The 23,456-nt window shown below is 41.5% G+C and overlaps 2 protein-coding genes across 2 annotated transcripts in view; one reads left to right on the top strand and one right to left on the bottom strand.

Annotated features, from left to right (window-relative positions):
- The window catches only part of LOC147337028 (uncharacterized), a 642,403-nt gene that overhangs the window by 548,315 nt on the left and 70,632 nt on the right, over positions 1 to 23,456 (top strand). The window lies entirely within an intron of this gene.
- Positions 631 to 9,568, bottom strand: LOC147337033 (uncharacterized). The gene is made up of 4 exons (XM_086265868.1): positions 9,551 to 9,568; positions 7,366 to 8,298; positions 6,545 to 7,040; positions 631 to 734 (listed from the first exon to the last, which is right to left on the bottom strand). The coding sequence occupies exons 1-4, from the start codon at positions 9,566 to 9,568 to the stop codon at positions 631 to 633; spliced, it is 1,551 nt and encodes a 516-aa protein (XP_086121994.1).

The raw sequence follows: 23,456 nt of genomic DNA, 5'->3' as shown, positions 1-23,456 counted from the left end.
CTTGGTGTCTGATGTTGGCTCATGTGTTGTTAAACACCAACATGACGTTCTACTAGTCAAGGCCTCACCTTAACCCACTGATGCTGATCACACAGACCCACTAATAGAACTGTTTTATCAGGGTTTGATGCAGCGTCAGCATTAATGTCACATTTAATCAGACCACATTTACATTACAAGCCCACTACAACCATATGGAACTCCAAAGTGTTCAAAATTAAATAAATAAATAAGTCATGATGAAATAAATAACTATGTGAATAAATAAGACACAGATATGTAATGTGAGAATGATATTGTGAAATAATTGAACACATTTTGAAAAAAAAGCTCATTATTGTGAAATATATTGCATTCTGCTATATAAATTTATTTATTATTGTGAAATATTATTTCATGATCATTATTTTTCACAATAACAGAGATTATTCCTGAGGCATTTTATTTATTCCCAGCCATTTTTAATCCAAAATGTCCTTTTTTTCAAAGTCAGTCTTTATTTCAAAATCCCGTTTTTCACAATGGCCTATTTATTTCATTATTATTACACATTATTTGACCACGAGCAATCTTTTCTGGTTTGACGCCGTCTTTGTAGCCAGAAACCAGCTCTCTCCTCGGCTTCCTCCACTACACGCTTCCCCCACGCCAGTCTCCTCCGTCACTATAAAGGGGAGAGTCATGAGCTCCATCACCCTCACCTGTGCCGTCCAACGTCCCGCCACCAGCCTCCACTGCAGCAGGCCAGAGACCACACCCCTGCCACAATAAGTAAAAGTATATCCTTGCTGTACCCTTAATGCTAAATGTGCTAAATTAACCGCTGCCTTTGCCCCTTTGGGATTATTCTTAGTAGTCAGGTTTATTACTCTGTATCACACATGAGTGCCCGAGGGAGGCGGGGCTGACTGGGGAGACACAGGAAACAGAGAGACAGGGCTGACTCGACATTAAACGATGAAACGTGGGACACGGGAACAGAAACTAAACACAGGCTGAAATGAACACTGAGGGAGGGAGAACTAAGATTACTGAGAGCCTGATAAATAAGAAGAACAAAAACCAAGAAAAACAAGAGTCAAAGAAAACCAAAAACACAAAGCATTGGGCCAGGACCCACTGCTGTGACATTTATATGTGATAAAAACATTAAAAACTGCTCAGATGTTGAAATCTTTCTACGTATACTTTAGGTTCAGCTCTCCAGCCTGGCATTTGGTTAAGCATGATTCAAACATTTGATTTTGTTTAACTGGTTTTAATTATAGTTACTTTTTGTGAACATTTGTTGCAGCATTTAAAAATACATCATTTATTTTCAAACTTTTATTTGATTTAGAGCATCATATTTGACCAACGTAAATGTTTTAATTTCATATAAAATAACTGAAGCAGTGAACTAAATATCTGAAATCTTTCCTTCCTTAAAAGTTATAATCCTACTTAAGTTATAGTGCAAACGCTTAAGCAACAAATATACTTGATGCTAATTAATTAATATTTCCCTTTGATGTTGCAACTATGCGGTCACTTCTGTCTTTGAACAAAATAATATTTTCCAGTTACAGAAATCATAAAGTCCAAACTAAAGTGCTACTGTTGCTATATGCACTTTATATAAATCATGGATGATGGTCCTGACATGAAGGAAGAGAAAGTTACAGGTTGCATCCTTTGACTTTGTCTCCGTGCCTTTGGGCGATTTTCAGAAGGACAGATGTTTCTGTTCAATTCTTAAATCAATTTTTTCAAACACAAACACTATTTTAAAGCTTCTAGAGAGTAAAATATTAATGATAATTATAATAACAATAATAAAAACAAAAGCTCTCAGATCCATCAAACCAAGCAGCAGAAAGAACAATAACTGAAGAGAAAACTTTAACCTTGTAGACTTCATTATGTTCCAGCTGCTCTACAGACGCTGTGACCTCAAACTTAAGCAGGTCGTAAAGTATGTGCAGCTCAATAACTTCATAATCAGACCCTGTGGTATTTAGGCAGCAGAACAACTAAGAATAACAACTACAAATAATGTTTTTAGGTTTCTGTTGTACTGCAAGGTTCTGTACAGGAGAACCAAACCAAGAGCAAATATTACGTCTCATTTACACCTGAGCACGAAGAGCCATCAACATTTAGCAAATTGAATCATCTTTGTTTAGATGCAAGAAGAATCATATAGAAATGAAAAAGTAGAAATAGAAATCCAGAGCAAAGATATCCTCTAATTCAGCGTAGCACATGTGCAGCTGCTGCGATTCACGTAAGCTAGAGGTCTGCGCGGGAATGTTTTTTTAGTCCCGCTCCCGCCCGCTCCCGCAAGGTTTTGTACCGCACCCGACCGCTCCCGCTGTATATTCAGTCTTTGTTCACCCGCTGCCCGCTTAGAATAATTTTCTACCCGACCCGACCGTTCCCGCTAAATTTAGATCTGGTTTCCAAAATCTCACATTTAAATGGGGTACCACCAAAAAATAGAGATAACAGATAAAACTGCAGGTTGTGCAATGATTGTATTTATTTTTCTTAAACAAGATGCATTTATCTGTCAACATGCAACATTTATCTTTTAACATGGAAAACGTGTTGCAAAAATAAAATAAATAAAAACGAATACAGCATTGTGGCCTACTTGTTATTTTTATGTAAAATACAAACGTAACATTTTTCTGTCAACACAGTAGGGAAAGTGTCACGAAAAAAAAAAAAGTCACTTAAAATTGTAAACAAAAGAACAAAATAGTTGGCCACTGCGAAATTAAATGGTTGTTTAAACTATCAGTTTAACGAAAAAATGTCCCAATGTCGAATTCAAGGTCTCTCCTACAAAAGAAAATATGCATATATAAATACAACAATAAACGACATCTCAAAATTATAAACTATTAATCAAATGAACAAAACTTACTTAAAAAATCCAAATTATTTTAAATTTCCATGCAGGAAAAGAATGTCACTGACTGATGAGGGTTTCAGTACTGAACGTCTCTCCTCCAAAATCCGACCATAAAGGCTGAATGCTCTCTCGGAAGGTGCACTCGTTGCCGGGATGCAGAGGACAAATCTTGCAAGGTTGCTCAGGGCAGGGAACTGGGAACTGTTGGAATTCCACCACTGCAAAATGTTTTGTTGACTTGATAATTCAAGTTTCATGGTCCTGTACTCCTGAATCTGAACATCTAGTGATTTTGATCCACATGATTCTTCCTCTTCCTCCCAATCTGAAAATTTATGAAGAACAGTAGGCCTTTTGGCAGGTGTTGGTTCAACATCCTCATCATGTGCATGATCAAACTTTAAATCTTCGATCATCTCCTTGACTCCCTGTATCACATTCTGTCGCCCTCTTTCATCTAACATTCTCAGACCTCGCAGATTTGGTGTCAGAAAGGTTGCTATTTTATAAAGCATGTGAACAGAATGGGATGAAGTGCTGTCTGCTGACAGTAATTCTTTCAGCCGTGTTACACAGACGGTTGCAATTTCAGAGAGCAGAGGGTCTTTTGTGGCTGATGTACAGTGCTCAATTAATCGCACAGACCACGGAAGAACAAGTGAGGCACTGGGAGCTGTGTTATCAGTTTCCAAGTCGTCAGTTGCCTCTTTGAAGGGTTTTAGGAATGATACTAGTAACTTAAGAGTACTGATGCTAATGCGTCCGATCTTGTCATAATTATTGCTCTCAGTCAGCACAGATGCAATGTCTTCGTACTGTTCCAAGACAGAATTTAACATGTCAAAGTTAGAGTTCCATCGTGTCTCTATGGATTGTTTCAGTGACTTTTTAAGCTTGCCCTGCTGTCCTGAGTGTTTGAAATATGTAACCAACTTTTTAACATCAGTCAGAAGGCTAGCGATCTCTGGAGACTTTTCGATTATGGCAGTACCAAACGCACTGGAGAGAGTCACGTTTAGTATGTGCGCTGTGCAGTTTAGCCTCGTGTATTCTCGTAAGGCACTGATCATGTTGGCTCCACGATCTGTGACAAAAATAATCTTTTTGCCCATGTCTGTCGCATCAATGCCAAACACTCTGAGATTCTGCAGCAGGTGCCTTCGAATGTTTTCACCTGTCTTTGAGGTGCTTGGGTCAAAAGGGGCAGCAAAAAGCACTCTTGAATGTAGCTCAGATTGCTCATTAACGTAATGGATGGTTGCAGACAAAAAGGACGTTTTTCGATATGTTTCTGTCCATATGTCTGCTGTAACAGCGCATCCAAACTTCGATATTGTTGCAGTGATTTCCTCCACAACATGTTTACGTAGACTCTGAGCCCTCATTTCAACATTTCTTGACACCGTTGTGGGGTGTGGTAGTATCTCACAGACATCGAACTTTCCTATTCTTGCTGCTGTGTCGACCAAATGTTGGGCCAGCTGTGTGAAGCCTTTTCCAGAGATGGTATCATACCGTCGAATGTCTTGGCAAACAAACTGAACACATTTGTCTCTGGTTTCTTTTTTAAACTTCTCTGGCACCAGCAAAGATTTAGTAAATGCCAGTTTTGTTTGCCCCTTTGTGATGGGACATGAGTGCCGCCTTAAACCTGAGGTTCCAGTCTTGTGACTGCAAAAGGGTAAAACTTTGAGGCATTTATCGCATTGTACAAAGGGCAATTTTTTTCCATTTGCGTCTATGACGCATGAAAAAGACTCCCATACATCAGACTTGCCTGATGTGGGTTTCCTTAAAGTAAACTGACCGTTGTCTAATCCCAGCTGAACGTCCTTCAAGGAAATTGCATCTTCAGTTTGCTCTGCCATGTTGGTAAAGCGCGCTCTGATGCAGGTGATGCGCGCACAGAGTCACAGACTGTGCAAGTAAAATGCACGTGCAAAAAGCACTGATCCATGCGCTCAGTGCGTGTAACAGGCGTGAGCACTGGCTGTACCAGTGCTCAATTAGAATGAGGAAATCACAGATATGCTGTTCCAAAAAAATGTCGGGCACGCTATATTTTCAGACCGCCCGCTCCCGTTCAAATTACACCAGAGTTACCGACCGCTACCGCATTTTATTTGGAAATTTATTCCCGCGCTGCAAGAAATCTGGTCGGGTCCCGCGGCTCCTGCGGGACAGCCGCGGGAATGCAGACCTCTAACGTAAGCATTTGGCTCGTCGCTGTTGCAGATTTTTCTCTCGCTGTTCTGGCTCACAGCACTGCAAACACAAAAATAAATATCCCCAAAGGTGTGAAAGGGAGCTAATTAGTAAGAGTATTGTTACTCTCCGCAGGAGTAGTCCAGCAGTAGAAATCAGTCCAATAACAAGGTGTGTAACATCTAGCAGGGTGACAGAAAAACCCAGGGTAACTTCTAAGGACCTCAACGTCTCTCTCACATTGTGTTTTTTAAACATGCTTCCATTTGTCACTTCAGTCTTTACTCTGAAATACAGGAAGAGAAATCATGGCTGAAACAATTTCTCATGAAACCAGGGGTGTGGTCCAACAGTCAGTTTGGTGAGGAAGGTTCCTAACTGAGAGAAGTGACCCAGAAGTATCTGTGTAGCAGCCACAATGAATCCAGATCATGAGCTTTATTAACTGATCAAAGTCTCTTCTTTCATCTTCTGTATCATTCAGTTTGCATTGGTAATGCCCATTATTGTAATGCTTTTTTAAGACCAGCAAAACTTTATTTCACTTTGGGTTAGCTAGGATAAGTGATGGATGGAGGGAATTTTACTTCAGCCACAGAAATCCTAAACAGGAAGGAGGAGCAGAGTTACAGTGGATCACTATCCAGCAGGGAAACAAGGTTTATTTCAATTTCTTGGCCATGAGTGAGATTTACTGAGTGGGCAAATTAGGGAGACGACACCATCAGATCCCGAGCCCTCCATGTGTTAATCAAGAGACGGCTGCTGTGCTACATCCATAAATAATGAATAAATTAGGAGCTAAAGCTGAAAGGACAGTTTATTTGTACCATCTTCACGTGAACACATTCAAGAACATCACAGATGAAGAAACATTAAAAACTTCCACACTACATAAAGCAAGAAAAATAGTTTTTCTTTCAGGTGGTTTCAGAAAAACAGAAACATCAACATCTCCAAGACTCTCTTTGAAAGAACTAAAAACCTTTGTTCTCATGGTCCAATCATGAGTGAACTCCCCGATGAAGCCTTGTGTGCTAAAACATGTCAGAGTTTTAAAGGTTAAACATGAGTTTCCAAAACGTTTTGCTGGAGAACAATGAACTATTTGACTGAGTTTCAATCATTTACAGACGAGCAAAACCAGGACAGAGAAAAAAGGACAAAACTGACTCAGTAAAACAACAGAAAAGAAGATCCCATGTAGATCTGTATTATGTAGAAGTTCAGCCCAGCAACCAGTTCAGTTCAACACAAGTTTAAATGATTCTATCTGAACTCTGTGGAGCCTGATCTCAAGCTTTTTGAGTCTGACACAGAAACCAGAGGATCTTTCTGTGTCTTCAGATTCACTGTGATCCAGTGATGGGAGTGATTTCAGCCCTGAGTGATCGCGCTGATGTTTGCACAGAGCAGACAATGAGGTGAATGTTTGGGCACATTGGTAACAGTGAAACAGTTTATTAGTAACGTGGGATCGTTTGTGTGCAGAGTATGATCTGAGATTCCTGAAGCTCTTGTCACACTGGTCACAGCTGTAGTTTCCTTCCATGTGTGCACGTTCATGCCTGTTACAAGTACTTGAATGTGAGAAGCTTCTGTCACAGTGTCTGCACTTGTGTGGTTTCTCTCCTGTGTGGACTCGTTTGTGTGATTTAAGGTCCCTTGCAGTGGTGAAGGATGACCCACACTGATCACAGAGGTGCTTTTTAACCCCACTGTGAATCAGTTCATGTCGTTTTAAATCACTTGGTGTGGTGAAGCTTCTCCCACATTCTTTGCAGTATTTCAGTTTGTCTCCAGTGTGTCTACGTTGATGTACTTTTAGGGTCTTTTGCTGACTGAAAGTTTTTCCACAGAGGTCACAATGAAAGTCTTTCCCACCACCACAGTGATGACAGGGTTGAGAACTGGATCCATCTGTGTCGCTCTGCTTCTAAACAAAGACACAAAGACTGTGTAAGTCAGTCCTTCAACATTTGTATCCTGAACGTCGCCTGAAATAAAGAGCATCTCTGCAGACGTCCAACTACATTTGACTGTTTCAGTTAACACACTCAGTTTACTGGGCTGCAATAACTACAATACTACCACCATAATACTACAGTAATACTAAAATCATAACTGAAAGGAAAATCTGAATAATCACTCAGAGCTGCTTTTCCATGCAGTAGAATTGCTAACATGCTAACACAGTTTAATGAGCAGAGTTGTTCCAAACAGTCAGGCTAAAATGACAAGATAACAATATAAATACATACCTCACAGTAGCTGCACTTGTAGAGTCTCTTTCTGGTGTGGATCTGTTTGTGTTCTCTCAGGTGATGTGGAGCTTTAAAAGTCTTCTCACACAGGTCACATTGATAAGGTCTCTCCTCAGTGTGGGTAAACATGTGTCGTTGTAACTGTGCGTCTGTTGTAAAGTATTTGCCACACTGTTCACAGCAGTACACATCATGTCTGGTGTGAATGCGTAGGTGTTCATTTCGGTACCCTCTCTGGCTGAAAGTTTTTCCACAGATGTCACAGCTGTATGCCTTAATTCCAGAGTGGGTAACTAGATGCTTCTGTAAGTGGCTACTGTGAGTAAAAGCTCTGCCACACTGATCACAGCTGTACGCTTTAACTCCACTGTGGATGAGCTGGTGTTTTATTAGGGAACCCTTCAAGGAAAAAGACTTTCCACACAAGTCACAGCTCAACGGTCTCTCTCCAGTGTGGATGACCTGATGCTGTTTTAGTGAAGCCCTCACAGTAAAACCCTTCCCACACAAGTCACAGCTGTATGGCTTAATTCCAGAGTGGGTAACCAGATGCTTCTGTAAGTGGCTACTTTGAGTAAAAGCTCTGCCACACTGATCACAGCTGTACGCTTTAACTCCACTGTGGATGAGTTGGTGTTGTTTTAGGTAACCCTTCAAGGAAAAAGACTTTCCACACAAGTCACAGCTGAACGGTCTCTCTCCAGTGTGGATGACCTGATGCTGTTTTAGTGAAGCCCTCACAGTAAAACCCTTCCCACACAAGTCACAGCTGAACGGTCTCTCTCCAGTGTGGATGACCTGATGCCGTTTTAGTTTAGCCCTCACAGTAAAACCCTTCCCACACTCGTCACAGGTGTGTTTTTTCTCTCCCTTTCTTCTGTGAGGTTTGTCGGCCTCCTGAGAGCGCTGACTTCTGGCTCCATGTTGGTCCTGCAGTGACAGAGATACAAACAGAGGCAGTGAGTGAAATGCAGTCGTGGAACAAACTCAACCTTCAAACTCCATTAACACTAGTTTTAAACCTGAAGGTGGAGCGTGGCACCAAACACCTTAAAGGTCTCTTATCCCCACCTGCTGGTAGTTCTAACACATTACATCCAACCTGCTGTTAAAGATAATTCATGACTGTTCAAACACTAAAATCATGCACACACACACACACACACACACACTATTTTATAATTTAGATTATTTTGTTGTTTCCTATTACATATTTCTATAATTTGTATAGATTTATACAGAATTATTCAGTGATAATAAATCCTATGTTTGTTTATTCTAAAGGAACCCCGTTAGCTTCCACAACAGATGTTGCTCGTCTTCCGTCAAATACTCACATAAAATATTACACAATGAAGTGGATTCAAGATATCCACATAATTTCACTCTTACATCCACAGTGAGGTTTCACAATTGTTCAAATATAAGCAATCAATAATAATAATAATAATATTTCTCTGTCAGCCTTCTCGGTTACGAATCGTCTTCTGCTCCTCTGTCATGCGGCGTCCCACAGGGCTCAATTTTAGGGCCACTGGGTTCTATACTTAGAAGGCATGGGATCTCATTTCATTGTTATGCCGATGACTGCCAACTTTATTTGACACTAAAACACATGGATGGCATCTCCATAAAACCTCTCTTGACTTGTCTAGATGACATTAAAGCTTGGTTGGCTCTAAACTTTTTAAATTTTAATGAAAAGAAAACAGAGCTGTTGGTGTTTGGACCCAGTGGTCCCTGTGAGTCCTCCCCTGTTGTTTTAGAATCCCTGGAAGTCTATTTTAAATCTGTGGTTACTGACCTTGGTTTTAAGTTGGACAGTGATTTTAAATTGGACAACCAAATCAGAGCAGTGGTGAAGTCCGGTTTTTATCATTTAAGGCGACTGGCAAGAGTAAAATCTTTTCTTTCGAGGCAGCACCTTGAAACAGTGATCCATGCTTTTATTTCTTCCCGCCTGGACTACTGTAACTCACTTTATGTGGGGGTCAGTGAGTCGTTGCTCTCACGTCTGCAGCTGGTTCAAAATGCGGCTGCACGACTCCTAACAGGGACTCAAAAAAGAGAGCATATAACCCCCGTGCTAGCCTCTCTGCACTGGCTGCCTGTGTCTTTTAGAGTTAATTTTAAAATTCTTATGTTTGTTTTTAAATGCCTTCACAGTCTTGCCCCGCCTTACCTCTCTGAGCTTCTTCATCTCCACACACCCTGTCGGTCTTACAGGTCAGCTGACCAGCTGCTCCTGGAGGTACCGAGATCCAGGAGGAAGCTCAGAGGGGGCGGGGCCTTCTCTATTGTGGCTCCAAAGTTATGGAATGATTTGCCCATGCACGTTAGAGAGGCCCCTTCACTGTCCACTTTTAAATCACGTCTTAAAACCCACTTTTATTCCTTGGCTTTTAACCTCAGTGAGACTTAGTTTCTTTTTTAATTGAAGTAGTTATTTAATGATTTCACTCTTCTTTTATTTGTGTTTCATTTATATCTCATGTAATTTTATTTTACAGTTCCAATGTACAGCACTTTGTGTCAGCTGTGGTTGTTTTAAAGTGCTTTATAAATAAAGTTGATGATGTTGATGATGAATATCAATAACATTGAGGCACATTACACAAATTTCAAAAACAAATCATGTCTTACAATATTTACAACAACTAAAAGCTCTGTAAATCGGCTTTTAAGTGTTCATTGAAGTTTTGAATAATTCTCTAATTTTTTAAGGCAACTTATTCCACTTAAAAGTTGCTCTAAATGTAACAGTTTTACAAAACGTTACTTTTAACTCGAGCATTTACTAAATTGCAGCTTGTTGAAAACTGTGTAATATGATGATGTATTTCATCTGGATACTGCAGCTGAGCAGAATAAATGTGGTGTGTTTAACAGAATTGCTTTCTTTAGAACTACAAGTAAGCCATAGAATATTTTAGCCTGTACAGGAAGCCAAGAAAGGTTATTATGCATTTTATCAATATTAGTATAGTATGAACATCTTCACACTAATCTGGATGCCTTATTCTGGACTAACTGAAGTCTGTTAAGATCTGTCTTATTAGCTGCTGACCAAATGATTGAACAATACTCCAGATGAGACATTACTAGTGCATTAATGACATCTTTCATAATGAAGAAGTGATACACAAAGAGCATTTCATAGCCATAGCTATGCCTTGTCGGCAGAGTTATGTGACATTAGTGATGTTTGTACTTTCAGCGTTAACTTGGTTTTAAAGCCTTTAAAATATACGCCGTTCAATAGTCGACCTTAATCTGACAGAGAATGTGATGATTTTGTGGATAATTAAAGTCAGTCATATATCCACAAACACAACAAGCTGAAAGTCAGTGATGCTGCTCGGTTTGCAGTCCTGAACATCACGGCACAAGCAGGATTCACTGCACTGTTAATGTTAGCTGTGTTATATTGCTGCCTCTGTTCGGTGGTGTCGAGCCAAACGCACTTTAACGTGTGTTTGAACGAGCTGACGGTTCACTCGTTAAGCTGAAAGAAAGATGCTTTAATCACAGCAGTCACACATGTGTCCACTGCACCATCTGGAACTCTTCTTGTTTACACTCGTAATAACACAAACACTAAATCCTGCTTCTCTGGTGCTGTTGTGTAGCAGTGTGTACACCTGAGACTGTCACCTGTCTGTCTGTCCTGCACTCTCTCTCTGTTTCTTTCTCTCTGATTGTGGAATAAAAGTATGAACGTGTGTTTATAAGTTACACTTGTGTTTGAATCCTGCAGCTTATCACACATTTGATTTCCATGTGTGACGACTGCAAGTGTCCAGAGTGAGGACAGACTGAGGGACCCACTGCTGCACATCATCTGTGAGGCTTTGCAGCCCTGATGATCCACCAGGACAAACTCAGCAGTGTGTGAGGAAGAGGAGGAGGAAGAGCCAGCAGCACAGAAATGAAGCCCAACAATCATGTTTCACAGTCCTGTGGTCTCAGCCTCAGATACTCATCAAATCACACAGAGCTCATGTAGAAACAAATGAACTAAATATGTTCTCCTTCATTTCTGTCAAACAAAGCCGTATGAAACGTTTCCAGCTGTTAGTATCATGGTTGCTAGGCAACCTGGGCAGCGCGACGGAGGCTAGACGTCCCATTTCACGAGCCTACGAGCCTCGCACTTCGGCCTTAGCGGTCTTTGAGTACGCGGCCCTTGAGGACTTTAAAGCTGCAGAACCTGAATCGGGATACAGCCATGATGATCTCCAGCCTCGTGCTCGCCAACATTCTCACCTGAGTTAAGAAGACGATCACTGAAATGGTCTCAGCAGCTCCTTTGATGACAGCAATGAAATGCAGTGGTAAGGCTTTTTGGGGATTAAGTTCGTTTTCATGGCAAAGAAGGACGATGCAGTTCATCTGATCACTCCTCATAACATTCTGGAGTGCAGGCAAAATGCTATTATAAAAACTTAAGCAGCAACTTCTCCAGGTTCCAATATTTATGCAATTCTCAAACCTTTTGGCCACGACTGTATAACCTCTTCTGAAGTTTAGTGGATATTATACATGGTTATGCTCAGGATGTGTCGGCCAGTTTCCACTGGAAACGCCTTTTGGTTAAACTGTCAGCGAGGAATTTGCATTTGCACTGTTACATTTTTATATAACTTTAATGCACATAAACAACAGCTGCTTGTTTCAGTGAAAATACATTGATGGGTTTTTAATAAAGTTGTGCAGCTGTAAAGTATTTTGTCTGGTGTCAATTCTATCGTCAGCTACATCGTTATGGCAAATGTTCAAATGTATATGGTGATAAATATCTTTGGTCATATGGTCCTGCTCTGTCTGTCACCTTCTGTGTTGAGCTCATTGTTTCCTCTGTAGTGGCTGAGCTGAGTCCAAGTAGCTGAAAATGTTCCTCTGCTGCTCCGTCAGACTCTCCTCCTCCTGCTGATCAGCTGGGACACAAAACAGATCTTTGTTAGGCTCCACACTGCACTGAAGAGTCAAAGTGTCTCATATGTTCATCTGACAAGTAAAAGAACACATTTTTGTTTCCCGAGGTGGGCAACTTGTTGGAAACAAACACAAAAGCTTTGAGCACTGATACCTGCCATTGCTGGCATTGAAAGATGCAACGCCAGCAATGTGGATTGTCAAGACTCAAACCAATCATCAAGCAAAGACAACAGGGATCATTTGTTTCTCTTTATTTAGCATTCACAGCATTTGTAGTTGCCTTCTGTGCAGGGGAAGTCCACGCACACTGTGTGGTACCGCCATCCGCAGAAGGTGCATTCAACCTCTGTAAGAGAAACGAGATCGTCTGAGACTGAAATGATATTCACTAAAGAAGTGGTGATTTGTAAAACTTCACATTTTGATCCGGGACGTACTCTGCATGAAAACAAGCGCTCACTCTTCCTGCTCAACAAATGACAAGGGCGGAGCCTTATACCACGTGATACAGAAGCTGTGCCGTGTGATGCTAAAATTAGCAGGGAAACAACAACGGAGAGCACGTCAGGGATGACGAGAAAGTGACAGGAGAAAATCCGTCCCGGTCAACCACCCAAACATCAATAACGGGAACCTTATACAGCGCTTCCCTATACACGTCGAACTCCCGCAGGCACAAAGACATCACGGAGGCTATCACTTATCACCTGACCAAAGATGTGGCTCCATCAACACTGTGCAAAACGAGGGATTTAGGAAAACGATCAACACCCTAGACAAACGCTACACAGTGCCGTCCAGCAACTATTTTTCTATTGTTGCACTACCTGCTCTGTACACGCAGCGTCGAGCAACGGTGGAGACGGAATTTCTAGCAGGACAACATTTTGCTGCAACAACAAAACGAGAGACATTTGTTGTTTTATGTTTATTTATTGTTATGAGAGAATCATGATCTCAATTCTAAGCCAAAAAATCGTGATTCTCATTTTATGCAAAATCGTGCAGCCCTAACATTAACACAAAACTATTGTTTCACCAGAGAAACACACATGAAGAGAGAGAGAGAGACAATAACAGCTACCAAACAGTCGTCATAATTCGTCACACAATGAGAAAAGGACAAATCAACAAGTAACAATGACTAATTAATATTAAAATCTGTAACATAATGTATTGTTTGGAGTTTAGTCTGATTGGTTCAGGATGAGCTGCCATTATCCAATCACACGTCTGCTTACCTGCATCTTTTCTCTTTTTTCTAACCTGAGCACCTGATGGCTTTGAACTTTTGTTGTCCATCTTCCATTGGTTTGAATTTTGTGCTCCAGTACAAACACAAATCCCCCAACCCGAGGATCAGCACAATTAACCTAACAGACCTACACCTTAGTTCACAGATTCACTTTGTCTAAGGTTGATTTCTGGGATTTCACACAACCCAGGATTCAGATCGTGAATCCATGATGGGCTTGGATTTACATCATTATAAATGAAATGTGCTCTACTTGGAAGCAGACGGCCCCGCCCCTTTTGACGGGTTGTGTGAGACTTTAAATCATCAAACTGTAAATTATAATTTAAATTGTTATTGATCCTTTACCCCGAGTCCTAAAGTGTAGATTTATTTTCTTACTCTTCTTATATTTATTGTTTGTTTACTTGCACCGCTGTAACTGCAGCCTCGTCGTCTCGTCTCTCTATATGCTGGACTGTCTGTAGAGGAGATGACAATAAAGTTTACTTTGACTTCAGCAGCGCGCAGGCGCACAGAGGGCTCTCGCGCTCACTTTATAGAATTTAGAAAAAACATGGGTGCAGATTATAAGTCTGTATCATAATATCTGTTTGTTGTTTTTATTTTGTTTTGCGAGTTGGTTATTAGATGCCGCTCCAGCCAGCCAGAGACTCCCCGCCACCCCGCCCTCTCCTCCCTGTGCCACCAGCAGCAGGCGCACCTCGCAAACGGAGGGCGCCCTTACTCCCAGCAAATGGCTGATAGAAAACCACTCGGTGCCTACGAATTTCCCAATATGCGCTGGAAGCATGGGTACGACCGATTATTTTATTTTTTTCTTGCCAATGCCCGTGATGCCCCCCCCCCCCACCCCCCACGATGCCTGGATAACCGCTGCTCATCTACCATCACAATGAACACCGGTGTACCACAAGGCTGTGTGATGAGCCCTTTCCTCTACTCCAGGGGTGCCCAATCCCGGTCCTCGAGAGCTACCGTCCTGCAGCTTTTAGATGCATCCTTGTTCCCACACACCTGAATCAAATGAATGGCTTGTTATCAGGCCTTTGCCAAACATGATGGCATGCTGAAGAGATCAAACCATTTGATTCAGCTGTGTTGGAGTAGGGATGCATCTAAAAGCTGCAGGATAGTAGCTCTCGAGGACCGGGATTGGGCAGCCCTGCTCTACTCCCTCTTCACCCACGACTGCAGACCTGCTGATGGTTCCAACACCATCATTAAGTTTGCAGATGACACCACGGTGATTGGCCTCATCAGTGACAACGATGAGGCCGCCTACAGGGAGGAGGTGGATCGTCTGGCTGAGTGGTGCGACACAAACAACCTGCTGCTTAACACCGAGAAGACCAAGGAGCTCATCGTGGACTACAGGAGGAATGCTGACCCACATCCACCCATCCACATTAAGGGGACGGCTGTGGAGCGTGTGAGCAGCTTCAAGTTCCTGGGAGTCCACATCTCCGAGGATCTCACCTGGACGACCAACTGCTCCAAGCTGGTCAAGAAGGTTCACCAGCGCCTCTTCTTCTTGAGGACTCTGAGGAAGAACCACCTGTCCTCAGACATCCTGGTGAACTTCTATCGTTGCACCATCGAGAGCATCCTGACCAACTGTATAACAGTCTGGTACGGGAACTGATCTGCCTCGGACCGGAAGGCGTTGCAGAGGGTCGTGAAAACTGCCCAGCGCATCGCTGGAGCACCACTTCCTGCCATAAAAGACATCTACAGGAAGCGGTGTCTGAAAAGGGCTGGGAAAATCATCAAAGACCCCAGTCACTCATCACATGGACTCTTCACCCTCCTGCCCTCTGGGAGGCGCCACAGGAGCCTCCGGACTAAGACCACCAGGTACCGGAACAGCTTCTTCCCCACAGCTGTCAGACTCCTGAACTCTGCCTCCTGACATCTGACCCACTTTAAACTCATGGACTGAACATACACACCCCCACAATGGACAACTGTACCCTCAAACACAATAATAACATGGACTGAACCACCACTCACAACCACTAGCACTTTATATAGCCTCTGTAGAAACTATCTACACCCTCACTTATCTTAACTGCACTACTGTATAGCTCTGTGTAAATAATCATCCTGTACATTCAATAATCTTTAATCCTACAACTGTTTACAACTTGCATAGTTCCCATTTCTGTACAGCTGTATATCTCAGATTTCTGTAAAGTTATTTATTTCATATTCTGTATAGTTTTTCATATTTATATCCTGTTCATATCCTGTACATAGCTTGTACTCACTACAGCCTGTACATACTTATAGTTATAGAATATTCACAACATACTTCATACCGTGTACATTATAACATACCATAATAGACCCATTTCTGTAATATACTTACATATCTATACTATTGCTAATATATATTGTAATATACCTATATCACTAAAGCACTTCTGGATGGATGCAAACTGCATTTCGTTACCCTGTACCTGTGCATGTGCAATGACAATAAAGTTGAATTCTATTCGAATTCTATTCTATGCATTCTATTGGTTTGCACACTTACACACACCCAGCTGTGGTTTCCTGTTTTGCTGGACTCTGGAGAGCCCCGCCTTTAACGCTCTTCTCTCACAGAGAGCAACAGAAAACTTGGAAAAACTCCAGATTGACTGAACTCAGTTCAAAGTTACCTTGACACCTTTAGATGTGAGACGTAGTGATGGTCCGCTTGAAGCTGACGCTCCGGTGCGTGTGTCAGAAAGATCAACGCGCTGCTTCAGAAGCACCGTGTCGAGGCTTGATTCGTTTGGCCAGAGTCACGTGATCAGTGACGTCTGAAGCTTCGTTTAGAACGTACCTTTTTTTAAATCGAACTTTATTGAAACACAATGAGTATACAACATACAAACAGATGAAGTTTACAAAAGAACAGAACATGAACATACAGAACCAGGAGTAAAAAAAATGATGATATGAGTAGGCGAAAAAAATCAACATATAAATATTGTTCTGAGAGGCTTTTTGTTGGTTGAGTCTGAAATTGATTGTATGTACAATTCATATCCTTATAAAAAGGCAGAAATATGGTGTTTTATTAATAAACTTACATTTATGGATATAAAATAGCTAAAAGTATTAACATGCCTCAGAGAAATCACTAATAACACTAAGGGCTGGACGGATTTGATTTGCATTCTTCAAGAAGAGTGTGGTGTCATCAGCTAGCTGGCTGATGATGAGCTCCTTATCAGCTGTGCTGATTCCTTGTATAACAGGTCAAATCTCGGGGTGGAGTCTTAATCATTTTAATTGAGCTATTGCCATTCGTGTACAAGGTTTTGATAGCTTTACAGAAAAATGCCAAATTTTTCCAAAGAGTGGAAAATAAATTGATGTTCAATTGTATCAAAAGCCTTTTAAAAATCCAGGAAGAGAATGAAGCTATAGTCAGATACCAAATCAGAGTAATCAAGTAGATCTAAAACCAGTCTCATGTTCTTAGAAAGGTGTCTGTTTCTCATAAAGCCTGATTGTGTCTCATCGATAATTGTGTCCAAGAACTCTTTCATTCTATTAGCAAGTACTAAAGCCATAATCTCATAGTCATCATTGAGCAGACAGATGGGTCTCCAATTATCAATAAGAAGTAAGTCTTTGTTTGGCTTTGGAATAAGTGTTATGAGACCCTGAGTAAGAGTAGGAGGGAGGATGTTATTCTCTACACTTCCTATGAAAAGCTGCAGTAAGAACGGAGCCAGGAGATTAGAAAATGATTCATAAAACTCTGCAGTTAAACCATCTGTGCCGGGAGATTTGTTGGCCTTAAGTGCAGAAATAGGATTACAAACGTCCTCCACAGTCAGAGGGCTGTCACAGTGACTTCTATCTTCCACAACAATAGTTTTTAGGTTTTTAATATTATTGAGAAACAGCGTTGAGACATATATATATATATTCTACTTTTCTAAATGATTGACTATTTCAATGGAGAACCTAAATGACACGGACCCGTGTTTGTTATTACATATCTCTATTTTGAATGTGACAAGTCTATCATTGCCTGTTATTCATAGGTATTAACAGAGTTTTTGGCCTTTTTTTCCTCTATAACAGTTAATTGACTCTTTACAGTGGCCTGCTATGGTTAATAATAACATGTTCAGTCATGAGTGAAATCAAAGCTTTTCTTCACTTTAGCATTTAACATTCCCAACAATATAATGTGATACCTTAATTAAAACACAGCTAATAAAACACAATTTTCTTAATGCAAACATCAGTGACTCAACATTAGCAACCAAAGGGTTCAGTCTGCAGCTCACACTCATGTGAAGCTACAGCCTCCCCCTTTAGTCTCTGTCATCCTTCTGCTCCTGCAACAACAAAACAAGACAAAACCTCCACCCTTCTTCTACAGGCTGGGTGAATTGTTGTGGACATTCACTAATCCTAAAGTCGGCACCGTTTTTGTCTCAGTATCAAGTCAGTTAAACTTTTAGTCGTCAGTCCGTCACAGTCCAGTCACATGCATACATCCACACACATTCATACCAGATATTGCTGATAATGGAGTCTCACGCGCAGCCTATTCGAGCCTCCATCACCAGCAAGATGACGTCATCATTTTAAAGGAAAACAGCTCCTTGTTTTTGGACTGGATTGACTCGCTGCAATCCTTTTAGGCTCAGGACTTCTCATGTGATCAATGTCACATATAAGTGAATTTCTCCCAAGCCCATTATAATCATGGAGAAAAACACTTTGCCACTGTTTCCAGTAAGAATATTTTATAGCGCTTTAAAGTTCAACCTCTCAGGTCTGGATTAAAGAGCTGATTTGTTAAATCGGGAACTCACAAAATACCAAAATATCACCACCGGTGGATCACACCTCTCAGATGTTCTTATCTCAGTGCACTGTAACAAAAGCACAAACAAACGCAACCAATAAAATACTAATAAAGTAACAGATACTGGGGCCCATTGCAAACATGTCCAAGCATAAAACCATCTTTCTCTCTCTTAGAGAAAGAAAACAATCCAAACCTCACTGATAAAATCAACCTAGTGTCAAGCAAAACCCAAAAATCAACCAAAACTTCACCAGAAAGTTTTCCTCCCTCCCGGGACAATATTGTGCAGGAATACAGGCACCGTAACTCCTTTTGCACTGACAAAAACATGTTGGATTTACTTGATTCAATAGTGGACACTGGTTGCACACAAAGGTTTTGCTTTGGCAGAAACTTAAACAACTGGCTGATTGGGACCCACGCCCAGTTTCCCACCTTGGCTCAGGCGATTAGAGGATCATCAGGGGGTCCTTTTGTCCCTCTGTGGGGGGTCACTCCCACTAGGTTTATATCTGGGACTCTCCACCATTTGACCTTAGAACTGAAGAAGCTTCTCGGATGAGAGGTGAAACGTCTTCAAGCAACTTAAAGAAGTCCAGACGCTTTTCTTTGCAAGCTCCTTTGACTTAAACAACTGAGTTAAATCAACACAACCTTTTCATATTCAGTAAAGCTGCATGTTGTGTTCATAAAACACGATTGAAACATGTTCAGATGGAGTAAGTTGAGCTCCTGGAACATTTTAATCCTTCAATTGAAATTGAATGGGTCTACAACAACTACCATCCTCCTATCTCTATCCTGGTTGCAGCAGGGCTGGGAAATAACCCTGAAGTGATAGGTTACCAGGCAGGGTACACCCTGGACAGCTCACCAGTCTATCAGATAGAAACACACAGCCGTTTACATTCATGGATAATTTAGCCCAGGACCTTCTTACTGTGGAGCAACAGCACTAACCAGCATGCCAACAATGGAGGAAATACAGGAAAGCTATGATTTCCTGTATTTGAGGCAGAATTATTTTGTTCTTGCCCTTGACAGGTTAATCCACAATAAATAGCAACAGCATGCATGTGGTGTGTGTGTCGTTGTCTGCCTCTTATAACTCCAGTGATTTTCCTGTAGTTTGAAATCTTATGCGGTGTTGACACAATAATTTGTTGTAAACCAGGAAATTCCCAACTGTGGTAGAAAGCACAGCTTAGCCTGAGCAAATGTTCAAAGAAAAGTCGTCACTTCCTGATTTCTGCTTCACTGATAAATATTGTCACACTGGGGTTTTTGCAAATGATATCAGTGAGCACTGTGTGGCAGCTGGAGTCAGACAACTGAAGCTCCCACAATCAAGACCACAAACAGCTTTCAAAGGAGATTTGAAGCTTTTCTGGCAGCAAGCTTCATGATTTATGGGACTGGAACTGGAACAGAAACTACCTGATCACCAATGGTGAGCTGGCATGGAATTATTTTTATGACATTTTATCAAAGTTATAAATAAGCATGCCCATTAACACATAGTGAGTGAGCATGTTGTCTTCCCACGCAGTGAACAGCAGATGCTAATGTTTTTGTCACTTTTTACAGAGTCAAACTCAAAGTAAGGTCAGTGCTTCCACGCTTTAAACGCTGCACGCTCACACTCTCTCCACACTCGATAGATTATCCATTGTTCATCTGCACACAGCTGCGGTTTTAGTAACGCAGTAACGCAGCGTGCTTACGGGAAAGTAACAGTAATCTAATTACCTTTTTTGCAATAGTAATCCCTCACTTTACTCGTTTCTTGAAAAAAGTAATCGGATTACTTCCCATCTCTGGTTGGAGCTGTGCACTTGTGGGTTCCACCTTGTGTACACGTTTATCTTTGCTGTGTGTACTTGTACCTCTGAGTGGAAGCTGAACTCTTGAGTTCGAGTATCGAAGCATCAGCTGTGACGTTAAAGTCCAAACAGCTCGTTCATTTGACGTGCAAATGAACGAAGGTAACGCCGTTTTCATGTGGATGTGTCACTGAGACACTTTCCACATCCACAGCTCACAAAATGGGAAAACTATAGAAGTATAACAATGAAGAAGTTACTATGTTACGGGTCCCAAGGATGAAGACCTCGATGACAAATATGTTACCTGTAAAAGCAGGTGAAGAGCAGAGTAAGGAAGACACGATGCGTCTCTGCTTTCCTCCAGAACGTGTCTGAGTCTGATTTATTTCACACAAATAAATGCTATAAAACACTAAACATGAGCTTTCAATATACTGTTCAGCTGGTTCCTCATTCACATCAATTACATTTACTTATTTCACAACATCAGTGAAATATACTCTTTTTAACTGGTTCAGTTTCTCAAGTTCACACTTCTTTCCATAACAGCTACATCCTTTTATCATATCAATAAACACATCACATTGTCTTCTGCAGTGTCTTACTGGCTAAACAGTTCTATTCAATAACAGCATTGGTAAATACATTACATTTGTTCCCTCCAGTAATTTACTGGCAAAATCACTATTTAGTGCATCATGAAACACAGCTTGTTGAATCAACCCATGAATGCCTCTGTTAGCTACACAGAGTTGCTCAGAGTGCTTGTGTTACACTAGCTAATCTACTCAGTCACTTTAACAGAACTATTAACATTCACATCTCACAGAACTGATTTGATTGGAGCATTACAACACGTTTGCACAGAGCATAGGAGCGCACTGACTCTGCTTCACGAGCGCTCCACCTAACGAGCGGGCTCGCGGTGCGGTCGCGCGGGACACTCCTCTGGTTTTCTCCCGTGTTTACATATAAATAACTTTGGCGGACCGCCTTAACTCTCCCATTCACGTTAACGTGGGTAACCATGGTGACAATAAACAACATTTTCGGTGCGAGCACCGTGTACCGACCTGTAAAAGCAGGTGAAGAGCAGAGTAAGGAAGACACGATGCGTCTCTGCTTTCCTCCAGAACGTGTCTGAGGAAGCAGCGGAAGGTGGGCTCCACTTACTGCTCCCCGAAACCCCGGAGCAAGCACCAAAGTTCCGCCCTCACTGCTTTCTAACATAAAATGAATCCCTGTTACATGGATTTTCTATCCTCTTAAAGAAACTGAAAATAAATACATATAGCAATGAAAAATGTCCCGTTACATGAGTGTTTTACACAAAATAATATTCATGTGGTCATTCCCTCACAGGGGTGCCACAACTACACTGCTGTTTTGACAGAGACACAGTGTGTTTATCTAACTTGGCTGAAGCCAAAGTTCTCCAGACAAATTCAGTCTGTTTCTGCCAAGTGTGAACTCACTGGATGAGCGCCAGATACACAGAATCAAAAAGGGATAAATTACTTTTCTTATGTCATGTTCCCGTCACAAACTGGCTCAAGGAGAGGGGAAGCAGGAGTCCACAGATGAAATGTTCCTATAAATAAAGTGGAATTTATTCAAACTTTACCAAAACTTCAACACATCAAATACAAGCAGCTCAGCAGGGAGTGGATGTGTGTTGCATGTGCCAGGTGGATGCAGAGAGAGGCCAGGGCCACGTTCAAACCTGAACACGCTGCACAGTGTTTTCTTCCATTTGTTAGGGATGAATGAAATGCTTCCTTGAAAGGATGTGTGCAGTCACCAGTGGGCGTGGAAGCATGTGCGCCCTCATTTGGTGGGTGTGCAAGAAAAGTCATCCTGTCACACAGCAATGCCTACATAAATCACACCACTCTGCTTAAAATAATAATGTTTAGTGAAGCAGGTGAAGCAAAGGGCTGCTTTTAATAGGCTGGGAGACCCAGGTGTGCTGCTTTAGCTGCTGAGCCTCTTATGACAGAACAGCGGAGAGTGGTAAGAAGGGAGGAGGGGGTCTGGCTGTGTTTGTGAACGATAGATGGTGTAACTCTGGGCATTTCTCTATCAAAGAGACGCTATGCTGTAAGGACATTGAGCTGCTAGCGGTTAGCATGAGACCGTACTATCTACCACGAGAGTTTACACACGTGATTATGATAGCTGTGTATGTCCCACCCTCTGCTAACGCTGCAGCAGCCTGTGAGGTCCTGCACACTGTAACCAGCAGACTCCAAACACAGCACCCTCAGGCCCTTTTCCTGATCTCTGGGGACTTTAAAGATGATGTAACCATTTAATTATGGTTACATAATTAATTATGTAATTAATTATGCAAAATGCAAAACGCTCAGCTGTGTCTCCAATCAAAGCTCTGTAACTTCAGAGGTGATGTTCATATGTTGACTAATGGTTTTCTTTCATTTTTGATGTACTGCAGAATATTTGTATAAAATCCAGGCCAGGAAAATCTCCTTCATGTGTTTCTGTGTTTTGTCTTCAGCTACGTTGACACAAAGGCCTCTGCTGTGACGCTCACACCTTTGATAAAGTCTGGAGAGTGTCAGCTTCCTGTTTATAGATACAAAAATATGTAATGTTGTGAACTCTGGCCGCAGCGGCGCAAGAAAAAGGAGAATTACGGGAAGCACTCACAACAGGTAAAATCAAAATAACAAAGTAAAGTAGGATAAAATAAAAAACAACAAAAGAACAACACAATATACTTCCCCGTACTGTTACTGCTAACCTCTGTTAACCTAGTAACTCTTACCTTCTAACTGACAGCTGGTCAATAAACGAGCTCCATAAACGCTCCATATTCACCTTTACATGGAATATAAAGGGAAAAGAAGAAACACAGTGCTGTGTCAGCGTTAGACATATAGATATATCCTTGCTTTTAATACATTTGAAGGTGGGTGGGAGAGGTGCTTCTCCGCGTAGTCTACGGTCTCTTTGGGATCGCTAAAGCTTTTCCTCACATCACCATGGGTCACTAACAGCTTTGCAGGGTATAGCAGTCTGTACCTGACGCCGGTCATCCCACGTAGTCTTCCTCTCATATTTGCAAATGCGGCTCTGCGTTTCCAACAGAGGGAGGGAAATCTGGGAGGATGTTTATTTTAAAAACCCTTATACATCAGGTTCTTGTTCTCTGCAGCTTTCAGCAGAATTTCCTCACCAATGTGGTAGTAGTGCAATCTCAAGATGATGGGCCGAGGAA

This window comes from Aulonocara sp. 'chitande type north' Nkhata Bay, linkage group LG3, assembly GCF_057382095.1.
Source record: "Aulonocara sp. 'chitande type north' Nkhata Bay isolate Kocher_YH1m ecotype deep benthic linkage group LG3, A_spYH_male_GT1.1, whole genome shotgun sequence".
Classification (NCBI taxonomy): Eukaryota; Metazoa; Chordata; class Actinopteri; order Cichliformes; family Cichlidae; genus Aulonocara; species Aulonocara sp. 'chitande type north' Nkhata Bay.
Note: the sequence above shows the minus strand (reverse complement) of the source record. Positions and strands in the feature narration are given on the sequence as shown.

Coding starts and splice junctions, on each gene's coding strand:
- LOC147337033 (XM_086265868.1), bottom strand. Junction 7,041..7,365: donor ACAAGTGCAGCTACTGTGAG/GTATGTATTTAT, acceptor GTCTTTGTTTAG/AAGCAGAGCGACACAGATGG. Junction 735..6,544: donor ACTGTTTCACTGTTACCAAT/GTGCCCAAACAT, acceptor GGCCTGCTGCAG/TGGAGGCTGGTGGCGGGACG.